The sequence below is a fragment of the Aquarana catesbeiana genome, linkage group LG09 (assembly GCF_042186555.1).
Source record: "Aquarana catesbeiana isolate 2022-GZ linkage group LG09, ASM4218655v1, whole genome shotgun sequence".
NCBI classification, from domain to species: domain Eukaryota; kingdom Metazoa; phylum Chordata; class Amphibia; order Anura; family Ranidae; genus Aquarana; species Aquarana catesbeiana.
The window spans coordinates 15,577,800-15,597,227 of record NC_133332.1 but is presented as its reverse complement, the minus strand read 5'-3'; the positions used below and the strand labels follow the sequence as shown (position 1 = coordinate 15,597,227).

The following is a 19,428-nucleotide window of genomic DNA, read 5'->3' as shown; positions in this document are numbered from 1 at the left end:
TTTCAGACGGATGTTGGTTCAAACTTGTCTTGCATACACACGGTCACACAAAGTTGTCGGAAAATCCGATCGTTCTGAACGCGGTGACGTAAAACACGTACGCCGGGACTATAAACGGGGTAGTAGCCAATAGCTTTCATCTCTTTATTTATTCTGAGCATGCGTGGCACTTTGTCCGTCGGATTTGTGTACACACGATCGGAATTTCCGACAACGGATTTTGTTGTCGGAAAATTTTATATCCTGCTCTCAAACTTTGTGTGTCGGAAAATCCGATGGAAAATGTGTGATGGAGCCCACACACGGTCGGAATTTCCGACAACAAGGTCCTATCACACATTTTCCGTCAGAAAATCCGACCGTGTGTACGGGGCATAATTCATCTCAAAGGTGTTGGGTTGAGGTTGAGGTCAGGACTCTGTGCAGGCCAGTCAAGTCCCTCCACCCCAAACTCGCTCATCCATGTCTTTATGGACCTTGCTTTGTGCACTGGTGGGCAGTCATGTTGGAACAGGAAGGGGCCGTCCCCAAAACTGTTCCCACAAATTGGGAGCATGAAATTGTCCAAAATGTCTTGGTATGCTGACACCTTAGGTTCCTCCACCCCAAACTCGCTCATCAATGTCTTTATGGACTTTGCTTTGTGCACTTGTCCAAATCATTTGGTTGGGCTTGGCCCCTTAGTTCCAGTGAAGGGAACTCCTAAGGCGTCAGCATACCAAGACATTTTGGACAATTTCATTCTCCCAAATTTGTGGGAACAGTTTGGAGACGGCCCCTTCCTGTTCCAACACGACTGCCCACCAGTGCACAAAGCAAGGTCCATAAAGACATGGATGAGCGAGTTTGGGGTGGAGGAACTTGACTGGCCCGCACAGAGTCCTGACCTCAACCCAATAGAACACTTTTGGGATGAATTAGAATGGAGACCGCGAGCCAGGCCTTCTCATCCAACATCAGACCTTACAAGTGCGCTTCTGGAAGAATGGTCAAACATTCCCATAGACACACTCCTAAACCTTGTGGACGGCCTTCCCAGAAGAGTTGAAGCTGTTATAGCTACAAAGGGCGGGGCCAACTCAATATTGAACCCTACGGACTAAGACTGGGATGCCATTAAAGTTCATGTGTGTGTAAAGGCAGGCGTCCCAATACTTTTAGGAATATAATGTATATAGAGCATTCAGTAGTATTTAGTGTCATGGAGCAAGGGATTACCAGTTTGCAGGTGCCTAATGAATTATAAATCGTGCGGCTCGGACGTCTGAACTCAATTCACTGGCAGCTTGGCTGAACAGTCCAAATATATCGGCACAAGCCCCAAACCTCGAATATCAACATAATTGATGTCACTGGTGATGGAATTCAGTTGGGCTTCACACGCCGCACTCCCACCACTAAATGACAGATCCCTGGCTGCCATGTGGTCATCCTGTCATTGACCAAACAGTACTTTTTTCACCCATTCCCTATTTTTTGGGGGCACATGGAAGTAGGGAAGATTTCTTAGTTCCTCACTGTTGGGAAAGGGCTTTACCCATCCCCTTTCCCATTCTCAAGGTACCCCCCACCTCTCCCCCCCCCCCATTTTATAAGACATATGGCCTGGTGTGGTACAGAAAGTGGGGGCATAGTCTCGCTACCCTCTGATTCCTAAGAGTCTAGATGAAAAATTAGGGGGAACCCCACCCCCTATTATTTGGGGCACATAGAAGTAGGGAAGATTTCCTAGTCCCTCACTGTTGGGAGAGGGCTTTACCCATCCCCTTTCTCATTTGCAAGTACCCCCCCCCCCCCCCATTTTATAAGACATATGGCCTGGCATGGTACAGAAAGTGGGGGCACACTCTCGCTGCCTTCTGATTCCTAAAATTAGAGGGAACCCCATGTTTTTTTCCCCACCCCCTATTATTTGGGGCACATAGAGGTAGGGAAGATTACCTAGTCCTTCAGCTTTGGGGGAGGGCTTCCACACCCAATTTTTCCATTTGCAAGGTATCCCCTCCCCGCCTATTTTGAAACACATGTGGCCTGGCATGGTACAGAAATTGGGGGTACACACTCTTTGCTCTCTGATTCCTAAGGATCTAGGTGGAAAATTAGGGGGAACCCCGTGTTTTATTTTACCCGTCCATTATTTGGGTAACATGGGAGATAGAGATGATTCTCTAGTCCCTCAACATTGGGGGGGGGGGGGGGGGGGGGCTTTTCCACCCTCCCTTTCCCATTTTTAAGGTATCCCCCCCCCCCCATTTTGAAAAGACATATGGCCTGTTATGGTACAAAAAGTGGGGGCACACTCTCGCTGCCCTCTCATTCCTAAGGGTCTAGGTGGAAAATTAAGGGGAGATCACACATTTTTTTCCCACATTCCCTATTATTTGGGGCACATAGAGGTAGGGAAGATTCTCTAGTCCCTCAACTTTGGGGGGGGGGGGGGAGGGCTTCCGCACCCACTTTTCCATTTGCAAGGTACCTCCCCCCCCCCAATTTTGAAAGACGTATGGCCTGCTGTGGTACAAAAAGTGGGGGGTACACTCTCGCTGCCCTCTGATTTCTAAGGGTCTAGGTGGAAAATTAGGGGGAACCCCACATTTTATTTTCCCCGTCCATTATTTGGGGAACATGAGAGATGGAGATGATTCTCTAGTCCCTCAACATTGGGGGGGGGGGGCTTTGCCACCCTCTCTTTCCCATTTGCAAGGTATCGTGGGGTACACTCTCTCTAGCCTGTGATTCCTAAGGGTCTAGGTGGAAAATTAGGGGGAACCCCACGTTTTTTGTTTCCCCATACCCTATCATTTGGGAAACATGGGAGGTAGAGATGATTCCCTAGTCCCTCAACAGTGGGGGGGGGGGGGCTTTGCCCCCCCCCACCTTTCTCCATTTGCAAGGTACCCCCCACCCCCACCCCAAAGTATTGAAAGACATATGACCTGGTATGGTACAGAAAGTGGGGGTACACTCTCTCTGTCCTCTGATTCCTAAGGGTCTAGGTGGAAAATTAGGGGGAACCCCACTTTTTTTTTTCTTAATACCAGATGCTATACTTAAAATATGTAACAATGTAACTAGATCCCTGCTAACTTTAGCCGCTTGCCGACTGCCCCACGCAGACATACGGCTACAGGGAGGCTGCTCTGCGCTGGATCGCATATCTGGTAAGTGATCAGTGCTTTGGGGATAGGGGGGGGGCGCACGCCCACCTCCCTGGCTGTGCTGTGATTTGTACAGCTCAAGCCAATCAGCAGGTCCCCCCCCTCCCCCTCAATGACTGAACGCCAGGACCCGTTAATCGACTCCATCATTCACAGTAGGGAGCTCTGTGTTGGAAACAACACAGAGCTCTGTACACTGACATGCGATCTTGCCGTTTTGTGTTTTTTATTCCCTGCAAAGCAGGGGGAAAAAACAGCAAGGTCGCTTAGTAAAAGCAGAACATATCACACATAGTTAGGCACACGTTTAACCCTTTGATGTTAACCCTGAATAGCAAAAAATGGCCGGGTTATGAAGGGGGGGTAAAAAAATTTGGGTAGTTAAAGAGCCATGTATACATATTTATTATATACATAATTACTGCTATGAATATATATCATTATACAAGCTGTGCGGCTTTTAGCACATTTGTGCATTGCGTTCTGTGCACTCCAACATTGCAAATGTTGCAGATTCCTGAAAGCGGCCCTAATTCTAGGGAACGATATATAAATGAGTTTTTTTTTTTTTTTTTTTTTTTTTTACAAATGTTTGGAATTCCTGTTTTCATGCAAAGTTTGCTAGAAATGTTTGAAGGTTGTACAGTAGTGTGCAGAGAGATGACGTGGTCACACCTGACGGGTTAAATACAGTATACGTCTAAAGCTATTTGGATCTGCACGCAGACATATCTCATTTCTATTGTGATATACAAATGAACGTGCATTGTGTGCAATGGCTAGTTTGTCACCTTGAAACTACAAAAGTGGGACCGACAGTCCTCATCGGCTGATGCAATCCTTTCATATGTCACAACACGGAAAACATATTTAGAGGTGGGGGGGGGGGGATTTGGCGGTCGTCTCTTATTTCCTATACAAAAGGTTGGGTGGAGTGAAAGGGTTGAAAAATGTTGACTACCAGTTATCTTCCGGTGAAGGGTTAATTGGCTGCGCACACCGGGGAGCCGTGCGCGGTCTGTACAGGGGAAGGTGTGGCAGCTTCTTTGGTTTGAATCTGTGAAGGGATCAAAGGATGGGCGAGGCCGAGGTATGCCAGACGCCGAGGACTGCGCGAGCCACACACAGCGAGATCGCCTCCGACTGAGCAGAACTCAACCAATGGGGGACAGGAAGACCTATTCCCTCATGTATCTCTATAGTCTTCTGAAGGGGAGCAAATAAAAGCAACTATTTAATATACAATGGTTTTTAAAGTCCCTGCTTCTTGGGTCTGTACACCTGCTGTGCCCATTATGGGGGGTTCCCACCATCCCTGTGCTGAGTTCCTGGGTCTGTACACCCGCTGTGCCCATTATGAGAGGTTCCCACCATCCCTGTGCTGAGTTCCCGGGTCTGTACACCCGCTGTGCCCATTATGAGGGGTTCCCACCATCCCTGTGCTGAGTGCCTGGGTCTGTACACCAGCTGTGCCCATTATGAGGGGTTCCCACCATCCCTGTGCTGAGTTCCCGGGTCTGTACACCCGCTGTGCCCATTATGGGTGGTTCCCACTATCCCTGTGCTGAGTTCCCGGGTCTGTACACCTGCTGTGCCCATTATGAGGGGTTCCCACCATCCCTGTGCTGAGTTCCCAGGTCTGTACACCCGCTGTGCCCATTATGAGGGGTTCCCACCATCCCTGTGCTGAGTTCCCAGGTCTGTACATCTGTTGTGCCCATTATGAGAGGTTCCCACCATCCCTGTGCTGAGTTCCCGGGTCTGTACACCCGCTGTGCCCAATACGAGGGGATCCCACCATCCCTGTGCTGAGTACCCAGGTTTGTACACCTGCTGTGCCCATTATGAGGGGTTCCCACCATCCCTGTGCTGAGTTCTCGGGTCAGTGAACACCTGCTGTGCCCATTATGAGGTAGAGAAGCCATAAAAGATGGAGTGTAGCATGCCAGAGTGTAATGGTCATGGATAGAGGTACATATTCAGGGAAAGAAGAAGAACAGTCCTGGTGATTGCAGGAGCATACTGGAGGAAGCCTGGAGACACAGGTGTCACAGAGGCACACAGGGGAACAATTGGAGACACTGAGGCTAACAGGGGTTCAATTGACGACACGGGGGTGCAATTGAAAACACTGCAGTCACAGTGCGTACCACTGGGAGAAGAATAATCCAGGTGACTACAGGAAGCTTGGGGGGGGGGATAGGCACTGGAGGCACTTGGTGACTCAGGGTGCACTGAGGTACACTTGCAGTCTTGGGGTGCACTTGGAGACACAGGGATGCAAATGGAGACACAGGGGCACACAGGGATGCAAATGGAGACACTTGGTGACACAGGGTGCACTTGGAGTGCACAGGGGCGCAATTGGAGACGCAGGGGCACACAGGGGTGCACTGGGGGCACTTGGAGATCATGGGTGCACTTGGAGTCTTGAGGTGCACAGGGATGCAATTGGAGACACAGGGGCATACAGGGGTGCACTGGAGGCACTTGGTGACAAAGAGAGGGACTGAGGCGTACTTGGAGTCTTGGGGTGCACTTGGAGACACAGGGGCACACAGGGATGCAAATGGAGACACAAGGGCACACAGGAGTGCACTGGAGGCACTTGGTGACACAGGGTGCACTTGGAGCGCACAGGGGCACAATTGGAGATGCAGAGGCATACAGGGGTGCACTGGAGGCACTTGGTGTCAAAGGGTGCACTGAGGCCCACTTGGAGTTTTGGGGTGCACAGAGGCACACAGGAATGCAATGGAGGCACTCGGTGACAAAGGGTGCACTGAGGCACACAGGGATGCAATGGGAGACATAGGTGCACACGGGAATGCAATGGAGGCACTTGGTGACAAAGGGGGCACTGAGGTGTACCTGGAGTTTTGGGGTCCACAGGGATGCATTTGGAGACACATCGGCATACAGGGGTGCACTGAAGGAACTTGGTGACACAGGGTGCACTTGGAGTTTTGGGGTCCACAGAGGCATACAGGGATGCAACGGGAGACATAGGGGCACACAGGGATGCAATGGAGGCACTTAGTGACAAAGGGGCACTGAGCTGTACTTGGAGTCTTGGGGTGCACATGGGTGAAATTGGAGACACAGGTGTCACAGAGGCGCAGGAGTGGGCACTGGAGGCATTGGTTGCACTTGGTGACTCAGGGGGCACACAGGGATGCATTTGGTGAAGCAGGTCTCACAGTGGGTAACACAGATGGAGGCACAGACGAGGCTGGAGGCAGGCATGGAGGACACTAGAGACATGGGGATGGATGTGAGATACTTGGCCCAGGTGTAATGACATGTTGCTCAAACGCCCAGCCCTGCATTGCTCTGCCATTTAAGGTAAGCTGCCTCACAAATAACCATGGCACTGGCACTCCGGATGAAACCCAGAAGTCCTGGTGGCCACACACAGGAGAGGAGACCCGGCTCCGGTATACCTACAGCAGAGGAAGTTCAGATTCCCTTACTGCCCTGACCGGACTGTGCTGGGTGGCAAAGCTGTGTAAATTTCAGGACTAGATGGACATCAGTGGCCACTAAAAGCGCTTCATATATATATATATATATATATATATATATATATATATATATATATATATGTACAGTATTCAACCTATTTATTTAGCGGTTTGTCCGGAGTTCAGCTTTAAAGCCCCACACTGCCAATTATTGCTGGATTGGGGTCAGGTGGGGGGACCTTCATGCGGTGGGATTGTCCTTACTGCTATGTTCTGCTGCACACACTCAGCTCAGGGTGCCCACTATACAAAAGTATACAGAAGCCAGGTCTGTGCCGTGGCTGTTCTTACCCCAATAATCTGTGGCTCCGGGGCCCAAACCATCGACTGATATCCAGAGGCCGGCGAGGCCGGGGACATCGGTGTGGGACTGTCCAGGACCTGCACCGTCTTGGTGATAGGACTGTAGGTCCTCACGCGCTCCATGAAGACGTTGTCCCTGTCGGTGGGGCTGCCGTTCTCGGACATCCAGTAGCCGGAGGTGGACATCTCGTCAAGTGACGGCGACCAAAAACCGCCTTCCGAAAGCCTGAAAGGTGAAGATAGTTCTTTAAAGAGCAACTCCAGCCATCAAAAACACCTATCCAGGCCGCCCCAAGACTATGCTGCCATCCGAGAGTCCCTCTGTTTATCTGTGTTTAATATTTTCTCTTTTCCAGATTAAGCAGGGCTTTCAGAAGCCTAGACCTACATTTCTTTGCCAATGCTTCCTCCTGTGTACTCTGGGGTGGAGCGAGGCTGTAAATAGTACATTAGTACATTTCTAAATGATCTAGGGTGTGCATAATGATAGTGCTGACAAACTGCGACTCAGAACATCGGGTTACCGATTTTACACAGCAGGTTGCTCTGCAATAATAAATGATGCAATAAAAATGCCCTATAATTGCTCTTATGATGCATTTGTAATGCCAGCATGGCAAGTCAGACTCTATAATGCTGTCATGTTTCAGGTTTTGGGGACCGTGTCCAAGCAATGTACCTAGAGCACTCAAGAAGGACTTCGCCTGTGTGATGATCCCCATTTGTAATCCAATGAGAAGCCTAAAGGCAAAGAGGTAACACCATTGAGCTGCAAGATCTGAATAGTGGTGCTACGCTCTGGCTCTATAGTGTGGCAGGGGAGCAGTGGCGGCTGGTGCTCCATCGGTCGGGGGTGAGGCAGACAGACCTGACCACAGATATCCCCCCCGCCCACCCAAGTCGCTCCAGCCCACCACCCACACTAAACCCTCCTCCCCCCATTTGCTTGCACCTGCCACCGCACACCATACCCCCCCGGTCGCCAACTCGCCCGCTCACCCTCTGGCCTGCCAGGCCCCCCCATCAGCCCTGCACTTACCCCATGCAGTTCATGGCTGCGGTGGCGGCTTCCCCCCTCCGTCTCCTCCGTGTCCCGGCCATTGCTTCTCCTCCCGGCCAATGGCGTCTCAGGACCCGCTTCCTGATTGGCCAGGGAGGAGAAGCGGTAAGACATTATCGAATATCAATTTGCTGTTGTCACACAACAGGGTGGGCTCAGGGCGCAGTGCTCTGCGCCCCAAGCCCACCCTTTTTTTAAGCCAATTAGAGCTTCAGGCTCTAATCATGTGCTGCTAAAAAAAAAAAGTCCATTGAAATCCATGTGTCTGGCCCCCTGCATGGAGATTAGGGGCCAGGCGCATAAATTGAGGGGGGGGCGGCGCTCGTGCACCCCTAATGGGTGGCCGCCACTGCAGGGGAGTATGGACTGTGCCTAAAGACAACAGCATATATTAACCTGACAGATGACAAGAGACATCCCATAGTCACATGGGTACATGATGGGGTTTATGAAGATGGAACCCCAGTAAGATTTGAACTAAGGACCCCCAAGTTCTGCAGGCCTAGAGTTCAAATTACTGAACTGCTACAATCAAATCACCTTCAATTGATAAGTCCACCATCATCGAAGGATGATCCAGAACCAAGACAGTGGCCAGCAGGGGGCGACCCTGACACAGCACACATGGGGGGATGGGTAGGTGACGGATGGAGTTACACGGGCCGTGGCCTGATGGGCGGGAAAAGCTGTTTTTTTTTTTATATCAAACTTCAGCTCTATGAAACCGTGTGCAAGTCTCATCATCTCCTGTCACCCAGGGCAAAATAAACCGGTTGTAACAATTTCAGCTCAGCAAAGATGTGCGAAGGCGGAGCGTCCCCCTGCACGCTGTCATCTCCAATGATATATCGAATTAATATCTGTATCAAATCTTGTATAGGCATTGAAGTCCGGGGATGTTCCTGACAGCCACCGAGGCCAATGGAGGTCTGCCCCACCCCCATGTCTACAGAGGAGCCGATTTATGGCGGTGCCTAGAGCGGATAAAGTTTATATATGGCCGACATATTGATATAACAAAAGACTAACATATCGATACAATGATACACTACAGCCAACATATCAATAGTCGCCATATTACTACTACAATTATACGCTACGGCTATCAATACAATTCGCTACGGCCGACATATCAATACAATGATACGCTAGGGCCGACATACAGTGGGGACGGAAAGTATTCAGACCCCCCTTACATTTTTCACTCTTTGTTATATTGCAGCCATTTAAGTTCATTTTTTTTCTGTCCACCTCCTGTAGTATGTCCGCAGCCTCTGTCCACCTCCTGTAGTATGTCCACAGCCTCTGTCCACCTCCTGTAGTATGTCCACAGCCTCTGTCCACCTCCTGTAGTATGTCCACAGCCTCTGTCCACCTCCTGTAGTATGTCCGCATCCTCTGTCCACCTTCTGTAGTATGTCCGCAGCCTCTGTCCACCTCCTGTAGTATGTCCGCAGCCTCTGTCCACCTCCTGTAGTATGTCTGCAGCCTCTGTCCACCTCCTGTAGTATGTCCGCAGCCTCTGTCCACCTCCTGTAGTATGTCCGCAGCCTATGTCCACCTCCTGTAGTATGTCCGCATCCTCTGTCCAACTCCTGTAGTATGTTCGCAGCCTCTGTCCACCTCCTGTAGTATGTTCGCAGCCTCTGTCCACCTCCTGTAGTATGTCCGCAGCCTCTGTCCACCTCCTGTAGTATGTCCGCAGCCTCTGTCCACCTCCTGTAGTATGTCCACAGCCTCTGTCCACCTCCTGTAGTATGTCCGCATCCTCTGTCCACCTTCTGTAGTATGTCCGCAGCCTCTGTCCACCTCCTGTAGTATGTCCGCAGCCTCTGTCCACCTCCTGTAGTATGTCTGCAGCCTCTGTCCACCTCCTGTAGTATGTCCGCAGCCTCTGTCCACCTCCTGTAGTATGTCCGCAGCCTATGTCCACCTCCTGTAGTATGTCCGCATCCTCTGTCCAACTCCTGTAGTATGTTCGCAGCCTCTGTCCACCTCCTGTAGTATGTTCGCAGCCTCTGTCCACCTCCTGTAGTATGTCCGCAGCCTCTGTCCACCTCCTGTAGTATGTCCGCAGCCTCTGTCCACCTCCTGTAGTATGTCCGCAGCCTCTGTCCACCTCCTGTAGTATGTCCGCATCCTCTGTCCACCTCCTGTAGTATGTCCGTAGCCTCTGTCCACCTCCTGTAGTATGTCCGTAGCCTCTGTCCAACTCCTGTAGTATGTTCGCAGCCTCTGTCCACCTCCTGTAGTATGTTCGCAGCCTCTGTCCACCTCCTGTAGTATGTCCGCAGCCTTTACTTGCCATTGAGTCAGAACTTTTAAATACTTTGTCCTACAAAGATTTTATCGATGAGTTTTCCAAAAGAAAAGTTAGAACTAAAAAATTGTAGGGAGTTTCTTACTGCTATAATCTTTAAAAGGCATTTTCTGCATTACAGAGTATTTTCAGACTGTACAATTAAAGCCAGTTATTTTCAGTGCTCTCGTGTGTGGAGATATGTTTTTAATCGGTCTATTGTAGCAGTCATCGATAAAGGACGAGAATGGTGGTGTGTGTGTGTGTGTGTGGGGGGGGGGGGGGGGGGGGGGTCGCGGCACTGAAGGACCCGGCCTTAGGGCGGCAAAGGGAGTAAATCCATATTGACAGAAAAACACAGAATTGTTGACTTTTTGCAGATTTATTAAAAAAGAAAAACTGAAATATCACATGGTCCTAAGTATTCAGACCCTTTGCTCAGTATTTAGTAGAAGCCCCTTTTGATCTAATACAGCCATGAGTCTTTTTGGGAAAGATGCAACAAGTTTTTCACACCTGGATTTGGGGATCCTCTGCCATTCCTCCTTGCAGATCCTCTCCAGTTCTGTCAGGTTGGATGGTAAACGTTGGTGGACGGCCATTTTTAGGTCTCTCCAGAGATGCTCAATTGGGTTTAAGTCAGGGCTCTGGCTGGGCCATTCAAGAACAGTCACGGAGTTGTTGTGAAGCCACTCCTTCGTTATTTTAGCTGTGTGCTTAGGGTCATTGTCTTGTTGGAAGGTAAACCTTGGCCCAGCCTTGGGTCCTGAACACTCTGGAGAAGGTTTTCGTCCAGGATATCCCTATACTTGGCCACATTCATCTTTCCCTCGATTGCAACCAGTCGTCCTGTCCCTGCAGCTGAAAAACACCCCCACAGCATGATGCTGCCACCACCATGCTTCACTGTTGGGACTGTATTGGACAGGTGATGAGCAGTGCCTGGTTTTCTCCACACATACCGCTTAGAATTAAGGCCAGAAACTTCTATCTTGGTCTCATCAGACCAGAGAATCTTATTTCTCACCATCTTGGAGTCCTTCAGGTGTTTTTTAGCAAACTCCATGCGGGCTTTCATGTGTCTTGCACTGAGGAGAGGCTTCCGTCGGGCCACTCTGCCATAAAGCCCCGACTGGTGGAGGGCTGCAGTGATGGTTGACTTTCTACAACTTTCTCCCATCACCTGACTGCATCTCTGGGGCTCAGCCACAGTGATCTTTGGGTTCTTCTTTACCTCTCTCACCAAGGCTCTTCTCCCCTGATAGCTCAGTTTGGCCGGACGGCCAGCTCTAGGAAGGGTTCTGGTCGTCCCAAACGTCTTCCATTTAAGGGTTATGGAGGCCACTGTGCTCTTAGGAACCTTAAGTGCAGCAGAAATTATTTTGTAACCTTGGCCAGATCTGTGCCTTGCCACAATTCTGTCTCTGAGCTCTTCAGGCAGTTCCTTTGACCTCATGATTCTCATTTGCTCTGACATGCACTGTGAGCTGTAAGGTCTTATATAGACAGGTGTGTGGCTTTCCTAATCAAGCCCAATCAGTATAATCAAACACAGCTGGACTCAAATGAAGGTGTAGAACCATCTCAAGGATGATCAGAAGAAATGGACAGCACCTAAGTTAAATATATGAGTGTCACAGCAAAGGGTCTGAATACTTAGCACCATGTGATATTTCAGTTTTTCTTTTTTAATAAATCTGCAAAAATGTCAACAATTCTGTGTTTTTCTGTCAATATGGGGTGCTGTGTGTACAATATGGGGTGCTGTGTGTACATTAATGAGGAAAGAAAATGAACTTAAATGATTTTAGGAAATGGCTGCAATATAACAAAGAGTGAAAAATTTAAGGGGGTCTGAATACTTTCCGTCCCCACTGTATCAATACAATGATACGCTACGGGCGACATATCAATACAATGATACGCTACGGGCGACATATCAATACAATGATACGCTACGGGCGGCATATCATGGACAAACACAACTACCTGACCCCCCCCCCAGATAGCTAGGATAACTTGTCATAAAGGTGTGGCAGTGTTAAATTGTTATGCCCTGTACACACGAGCGGAATGTCCAACAGACGGACCTAGAAACGGAACATGTTCTAAATATTTCCGATGGAACCAATTCCTATCTGGAAAACCGCTCGTCTGTATGCTGTTCCGACGGACCAAAAACGACGCATGCTATTGGCTACTGGCTATTGAACTTCCTTTTTCTAGTCCCGTCGTACGTGTTGTAGGTCACCGCGTTCTGGACGGTCGGACTTTGGTGTGACCCGTGTGTAGGCAAGACCGCTTGAGCAGAATTCCGTCGGAGTTCCGTCGGAGAAACCTTTGGGGTTAATTCCGATGGGAAAACGGGTCGTGTGTACAGGGCATTAGTCTTTGTTAACTTGCTGCACATTTTCACTTGCAGAGCACTTGAAGCACAAGTTCTAGTGGACACTTTTCCAATTTGTAGCAAATTTGGGTGGCAAGTCTCTAGCAAGAGCAAAGTTGCAGTGGTGAGTCTACAGCAAGAGCTCTGCAAGTCTACAGCATGGAAATTCAGCCACAGTGCCCCCTGTGGTGGGATGACTATTACACAACATAACTGCACCAGAACTTGCAGCAGACTTGCAGAATGTTTGCAAAGAAAGTTGATCTGGAGTCATGCAGTGCGGAATTGCTACAATTGTGCAACAAACTTGTGAAGGCCCAATGGGGCCCAATGACACCAATAGTGGGGCACAATTGCTCCCAATAACTACAACAATGAGGCACAATTCCTTCCAAAGACACCAACGATGGGGCACAATTCTTCCCAATGACACCAACAATGGGGCCCAATTCCTTCCCAAGACACAAACAATGGGGCACAATTCCTCCCAATGACACCAACAATGGGGCCCAATGACACCAATAATATGGCACAATTCTTCCCAATGACACCAACAATGGGGCCCAATGACCCCAATAATGGGGCACAATTCCTCCTAATGACTCCAACAATGGGGCACTATTCCTCCCACTGGCACCAAAGATGAGGTATTGTTTATTCCCACTAATGTCAGGACTTTTTCTACTACCAATGGCAACAGAGTGGCCCCCCTTAAGTCTGAAGGAAAGTAAACTGGACCTTTGATTAGAAAGTCTGGGGACCCTTGCTATATATTATAACCAACAGGATCACTAGATCCTGATTCTGGACACACATATCTATGCTTCATAGGTTGGTTTTACCTACTTATGATTAACTTTATTAAATGTTCGATCAATGTTTCTTCTCAACATCCTTTGATGCCATTCTTACGTAGGCATCATTTTATATACTTTTAGAAGGATTTGTATTAATAAACAGCTCTTTGTATACGTTATTGCTGAAGAAGGGAGGTTTGGTAACCCTCGAAAGTGCATTGGCTAGATTTCTACCAAGTTTTTTTCCAAAGACTGGATCGTAACCATCAAGTTGTATGAATCATTGGGGGTTGAGTTACTAAAACTGGAGAGTGCCAAATCTGGTTCAGCTCTGCATAGAAACCAATCAGCTTCCAGTTTTTTTTTTGGCAAAGCTTAATTGAACAAGCTGTTAGAAGCTGATTGGCTCCCATGCACAGCTGCACTATATTTTGCACCACTCTCCAGTTTTAGTAAAAACAACCCCATTGTTCAAGGTGCTCCTCACCAAACACATACTGATGCCACTAAGATGCCACCACTAGAATGGTCTTCCCAGGAGTTGGGCAAGCCAAGACCAAAAGCAGCTCCCTTATGGAAGGCCACCTGAACTCCCAGCATTGGGTTCAGTCTATGCCAGCACCACCCCAATACACCCAACACAGCCAATGAAATTATAATAAGATCCTTTCAAAAATGCTTTGTCTTCTCCACCTAGCCTCTGGGGCTTCCCATTGGACTGTTAGGTAATGCACCCTACCAGGGGCGGACTGACCATTGAGCCACTCGGGCACTGCCCGAGGGCCCTGGGCCACTAGGGGGCCCCATCAGGGTTGCCGGCCTCAGTAAAACCAGGGACAGTATGTAAAAATCTGTCTTTTTTTTTTTTTTTACATCTGTCTGTGTATACTGTGTGTACATGTATGTGTATACTGTATGATTGTATACTGTGTGTGTGTATACTGTGTGGCCCCATAATCTCTAATTGCCTGGGGGGCCCCATAATCTCCTATTGCCCGGGGGCCCCATGAGTTATCAGTCCGCCCCTGCACCCTACAGTGACAGAGAAAGTGTCAAGTGATCGCGTCTCTTTGCAAACGACCTCACCCCACCACTCCCATCCTTTCTGAAGTTTTCGGAAAATTTGGCACCTGCAGCAAAATGCATTAAAAAAAGTTTAAGGATTTTTTTTTTTTCCAGAGACAACTTACTGCTGGTTCCTGTATAAGAGCCTGCTGGGCACATGGCTATCCTGCACAATGATATACCCAGTTGTATAGAAAGCTGGATGATTGCCTTTACAAAAAAAGCAGAAGCATCCTCAAATTATACAAGAAGCAAGGCAGAATAATGCTGGCAAGTTACATGAAATTGGGATCTGGAGGGAGAAAACTTTTCCCAGGACAGACCCGCAGCGGTCAGGCGTGTGCGCTCTCCCATTGCAGGCTCAGTGGCCAGGAATGTCTCCAGGCAGCTCACTAAACAAAGCAAGTCTGGCAGGACTGGGCTCAGGGAGAGCAGACAGGGGGAGGATTGTTTCTGCTGGCTTCCATGGGAATCTCCCACCCTGCCCAAGAGTCTCCCTCCTCTTCCTTCACCCTGTGCAACGCATGTCATCTCTACCTGTGCAGAGGTAAGCCCAGGATCCTGCAAAGATGAAGTTACCTGGAGACAGAGGAGCCCTCTTGCTGGTACAGCTCGGTCTGTGATACTACTTCCACTGCTCAGCCTGCAGAGAGGAGGGGGGTGGGACACACACAGCCTGGGGGGGGCTGTCATAGGCTGACTGGGCAGTCACACACAGCACAGGAGGGCTCTGATAGGTCCAGGTGGAATGCCTAGCTTACATCACAGTCAGGTGTGTTTACCTGGCCTCAGGTGGCAGACAGGGAGGGGAGAGCGTGTACAGGATCATAATGGGTTATATTGTATTATGTTATATTGTCCCAAAACATGTTATGTAATACTATCTTAGATCATGTGAAGTTATATTTTCTGCTATAATAATTTATTTCATACTATAGTGTATTGTCTTAAAACATATAATGCTACATTATATCATGTAACGTAATATACTAAGTTATATATAACACACTATGTTATAATATGTTATACAGTACTGTCCTATTATATTGTTATTATTATACAGGATTTATATATATATATATTTATTTATTTATATAGCGTCAACAATTTGCGCAGCGTTGTCCTAAAATATATATATATATATATATATATATATATATCATACTTTGTAATCTCATGTTATATTACATGATATTACATACAATATTCTGCTGTAATATTTTATATAACACTGTCATATTATGTTATGCTATATTATATTGTATATATATTGCGCTATATTATATAAAAAAATATACATATTATACAATTGCTATTATACTGTACATATGATATTATCATATCATATATCATTATAGGGCTCTTTGGCCACTATATTATATTATATTATTTAATGTCATGTTATATTATATTATATTACATTGCTCAAAAACATAGTACATCATATGTTAATATGTTATATTATATTGTCCTAAAACATATTATCAAATATTAATCTCATGTTATATTATATTGTATTACATACAATATTCTGCTATAATATTTTATATAATACTGTCAAACTATGTTGTGCTATATTATATTATATAAAATTAAAAAAAACTATATTATGCATTTACTTATATAGTGTACATATGATATTATATCATATATGTCCTAATACATTATTATATGATACTTCATTATATAATGCTATATTATAGTAGATTCTGCTAGATTATATTATATTATCCTATAAAATATTTTACTATACTACGTTATACTGTATATTGTCCTATAATATATATATATATATATATATATATATATATATATATATATATATATATATATATATATATATATGACTTCATTATATAATGTTATATTATGGTATATTCTGCTATACTATATATATATATATATATATATATATATATATATATATATATATATTTTTTTTTTTTTCTTTTTTTTTTTTTCTTTAAAGTGGAGTTCCACCCACTTTTACAACTCTTCAGCATCCCTCACTAAACTGTGCACTGTAAACGAATTGGATATTTTTAAATTTTTTTTCTCAGCACCTACTGTATATCTGCTGTATTCATTTTTCACTTCCTCCTCCCTGGCCGCGGCCCATCGCATCATTTCCTGTTTGCAATGCCTTCTGGGAAGAGGCGTCAACTTCCTCTGAAACTGCCGTTGCTATGGAAACCTGACCTGAAACCTATTACACTGCTTGTGCTGCACTGAGCATGTGTGAGATCTGCAAGGATGAGATCCATAAAGAAATACAATCTGGCTTCAGATGCCCACACTTAAGATGGCCACGGCCTGCTGTATGTTTATAAAATAACAAACTACTGCTATAAACTAACAAAACAGACCTTAGTTTACAGACTAACTTTACTAGAATACATTAAGCTTGTGTATTATAGGGGTATTTTTATTTAAAAAGTATAATTTCGGCCGGGACACCACTTTAAGAAATCTGTTTATTGTTTTTAAACAACAAAAAAACACAGTACATGTTGAGCAAAGTATAAATACATCATTGAAACCCTCACCGGATCACATCTCCGGTGTCATGACAGATAGATATCGACAGTCAATATAAGAGGGTGACAAAGATTATCCAGTTATGGACCGAGCCTCTTTCTGAAATTTGGTGTTTACAAGTTAAAAAGAGGTTTTTGTTTTTTTTTGCTAGAAAATTATTTAGAACCCCCAAATATTATATATTTTTTTTTTTCTAACACCCTAGAGAATAAAATGCCGGTTATTGCATTGGTGCAGCGGTCTTACAAGCTCACTTTTTTTTGGGAAAAAATACACTTTTTTTTACATTAAAAAATAAGACAACAGTAAAGTTAGCCCAATTTTTTTTTTTATATTGTGAAAGATAATGTTACGCCGAGTAAATTGATACCCAACATGTAACGCTTCATAATTGCGCCCGCTCGTGGAATAGCGACAAACTTTTACCCTTAAAAATCTCCATAGGCGACGTTTAAAAAAAAAAGCATTTTTTTTATTTTATCAAATTTATTTTAATAAAATGCTTTTGGAGTAAAAATCTATCTAAAGATAGTTTTCTATTTAAGATTCCTTAATAATTTAGTTTATTCAGCATGAAACGGAGCTTAGTTATGTAGCACGAGGCTGTATATATTCTGCAATATTTACATTTTTGGTAAACTCATGCAATGAATCCAAGCTCTGCAAGCTGAGATAACATGCACTATATTAATGCATTCACACAATTTCACATTAACCACTTCCGGACCGCCGCACGCCGATGTACTTCCTCACTTTGAGGACGGATATCGTTGTTATGGCAGCAGCTAGCTGCCATAACCCCGGTATCCCGGTGTTGGGCCGGCGGTCCGGTACAAGATAAAAGTGGTCTCTGCGGCGGATTCGCCGCGAGATCACTTTTATCGGTGGCGGAAGAGGGTCCCCCCCTCCCACCGCAATCCGGTCCACGTCCTGTCACTAGCTGGGTATGGAGATGAGTGAGGGGAAGATGGCCCCCACCCGTCTCCATACACTTCAAATTGCTGGGCGGAAGCGACGTTAAAACGTCACTTCCGCCCATAGCTCTTAAAGGGCCATTTTTTTAAAATAATTTTTTTAATAACAAATTCTTTTTTTTTTTTTTTTTTTTTTTTTTATTGCATTTTAGTGTAAATATGAGATCTGAGGTCTTTTTGACCCCACATCTCATATTTAAGAGGACCTGTCATGCTTTTTTCTATTACCAGGGATGTTTACATTCCTTGTAATAGGAATAAAAGTGACTTTTTTTTTTTTTTTAAAAACAGTGTAAAAATAAAAGGTAAAATAAATAAGAAAAAAAAATAATATTTTTTTAAACGCACCCCGTCCTGACGAGCTCGCGTGCAGTATCGAACGCATACGTGATTAGCGCCCGCATATGAAAACGGTGTTCAAACTACACATGTGAGGTATCGCCGCGATCGCTAGAGCGAGAGCAATAATTCTAGTCTTAGACCTCCTCTGTAACGCAAAACATGCAACCTGTATAATTTTTTAAACGTCGCCTATGGAGATTTTTAAGGGTAAAAGTTTGTGGCCATTCCACGAGCGGGCGCAATTTTGAAGCGTGACATGTTGGGTATCAATTTACTCGGCGTAACATTATCTTTCACAATATAAAAAAAAAATTGGCTTAACTTTACTGTTGTCTTATTTTTTAATTCAAAAAAGTGTATTTTTTCCAAAAAAAGTGCGCTTGTAAGACTGCTGCGCAAATACGGTGTGACAGAAAGTATTGCAACGACCGCCATTTTATTTTCTAGGGTGTTAGAAAAAAAATGTATAATGTTTGGGGGTTCTAAGTAATTTTCTAGCAAAAAAAATGTTTTTAACTTGTAAACAACACATCTAAAAAAGAGGCTTGGTCCTTAAGTGGTTAACCATGAGATAAACCTTCAGGAATATTTCTTTATCCCATTGTTTTGCAAATCTATGTACACTACAAACTGTATGATTGAATCAGTTCTGATATCTCTGTTTTACTAACCTGACAGCTAATTATTCCTAAATAGGAAACCTTCATTTTGTTTGCAAATATTAAAGATTCTAACTACCAGCGAGAAAAAGTCCTTACATTTAAAGAGCACCTGTCATTTCAGATTCCTCATGGCAGTGCCTGTTATCCACTCACTCACCTGCTGCCGCCACGTCCCTCACCTTGTTGTGTCACCTCCGCATCACCAGCCGTCCCATGAAAGTGAATGGGACTGTCGGCGAGTCAACAGCGGGTCAGAGGAGGAGCCAGGAGAGGAATGACAGTTGCTCTTAAAAAATGATGATTTAACCATTTACGGACCG

General features: G+C 45.7%; 1 protein-coding gene across 1 annotated transcript in view; it reads right to left on the bottom strand.

Annotated features, from left to right (window-relative positions):
• POF1B (POF1B actin binding protein) overlaps nt 1–15,269 on the bottom strand; it is a gene marked incomplete in the record, with an annotated part of 138,138 nt that extends 122,869 nt beyond the window's left edge. The window contains 2 exon segments of the mRNA XM_073598127.1: nt 6,974–7,211; nt 15,172–15,269. Of these exon segments, the coding sequence (XP_073454228.1) occupies nt 6,974–7,171 (198 nt within the window).
• Between the last annotated feature and the right edge of the window lie 4,159 nt (nt 15,270–19,428).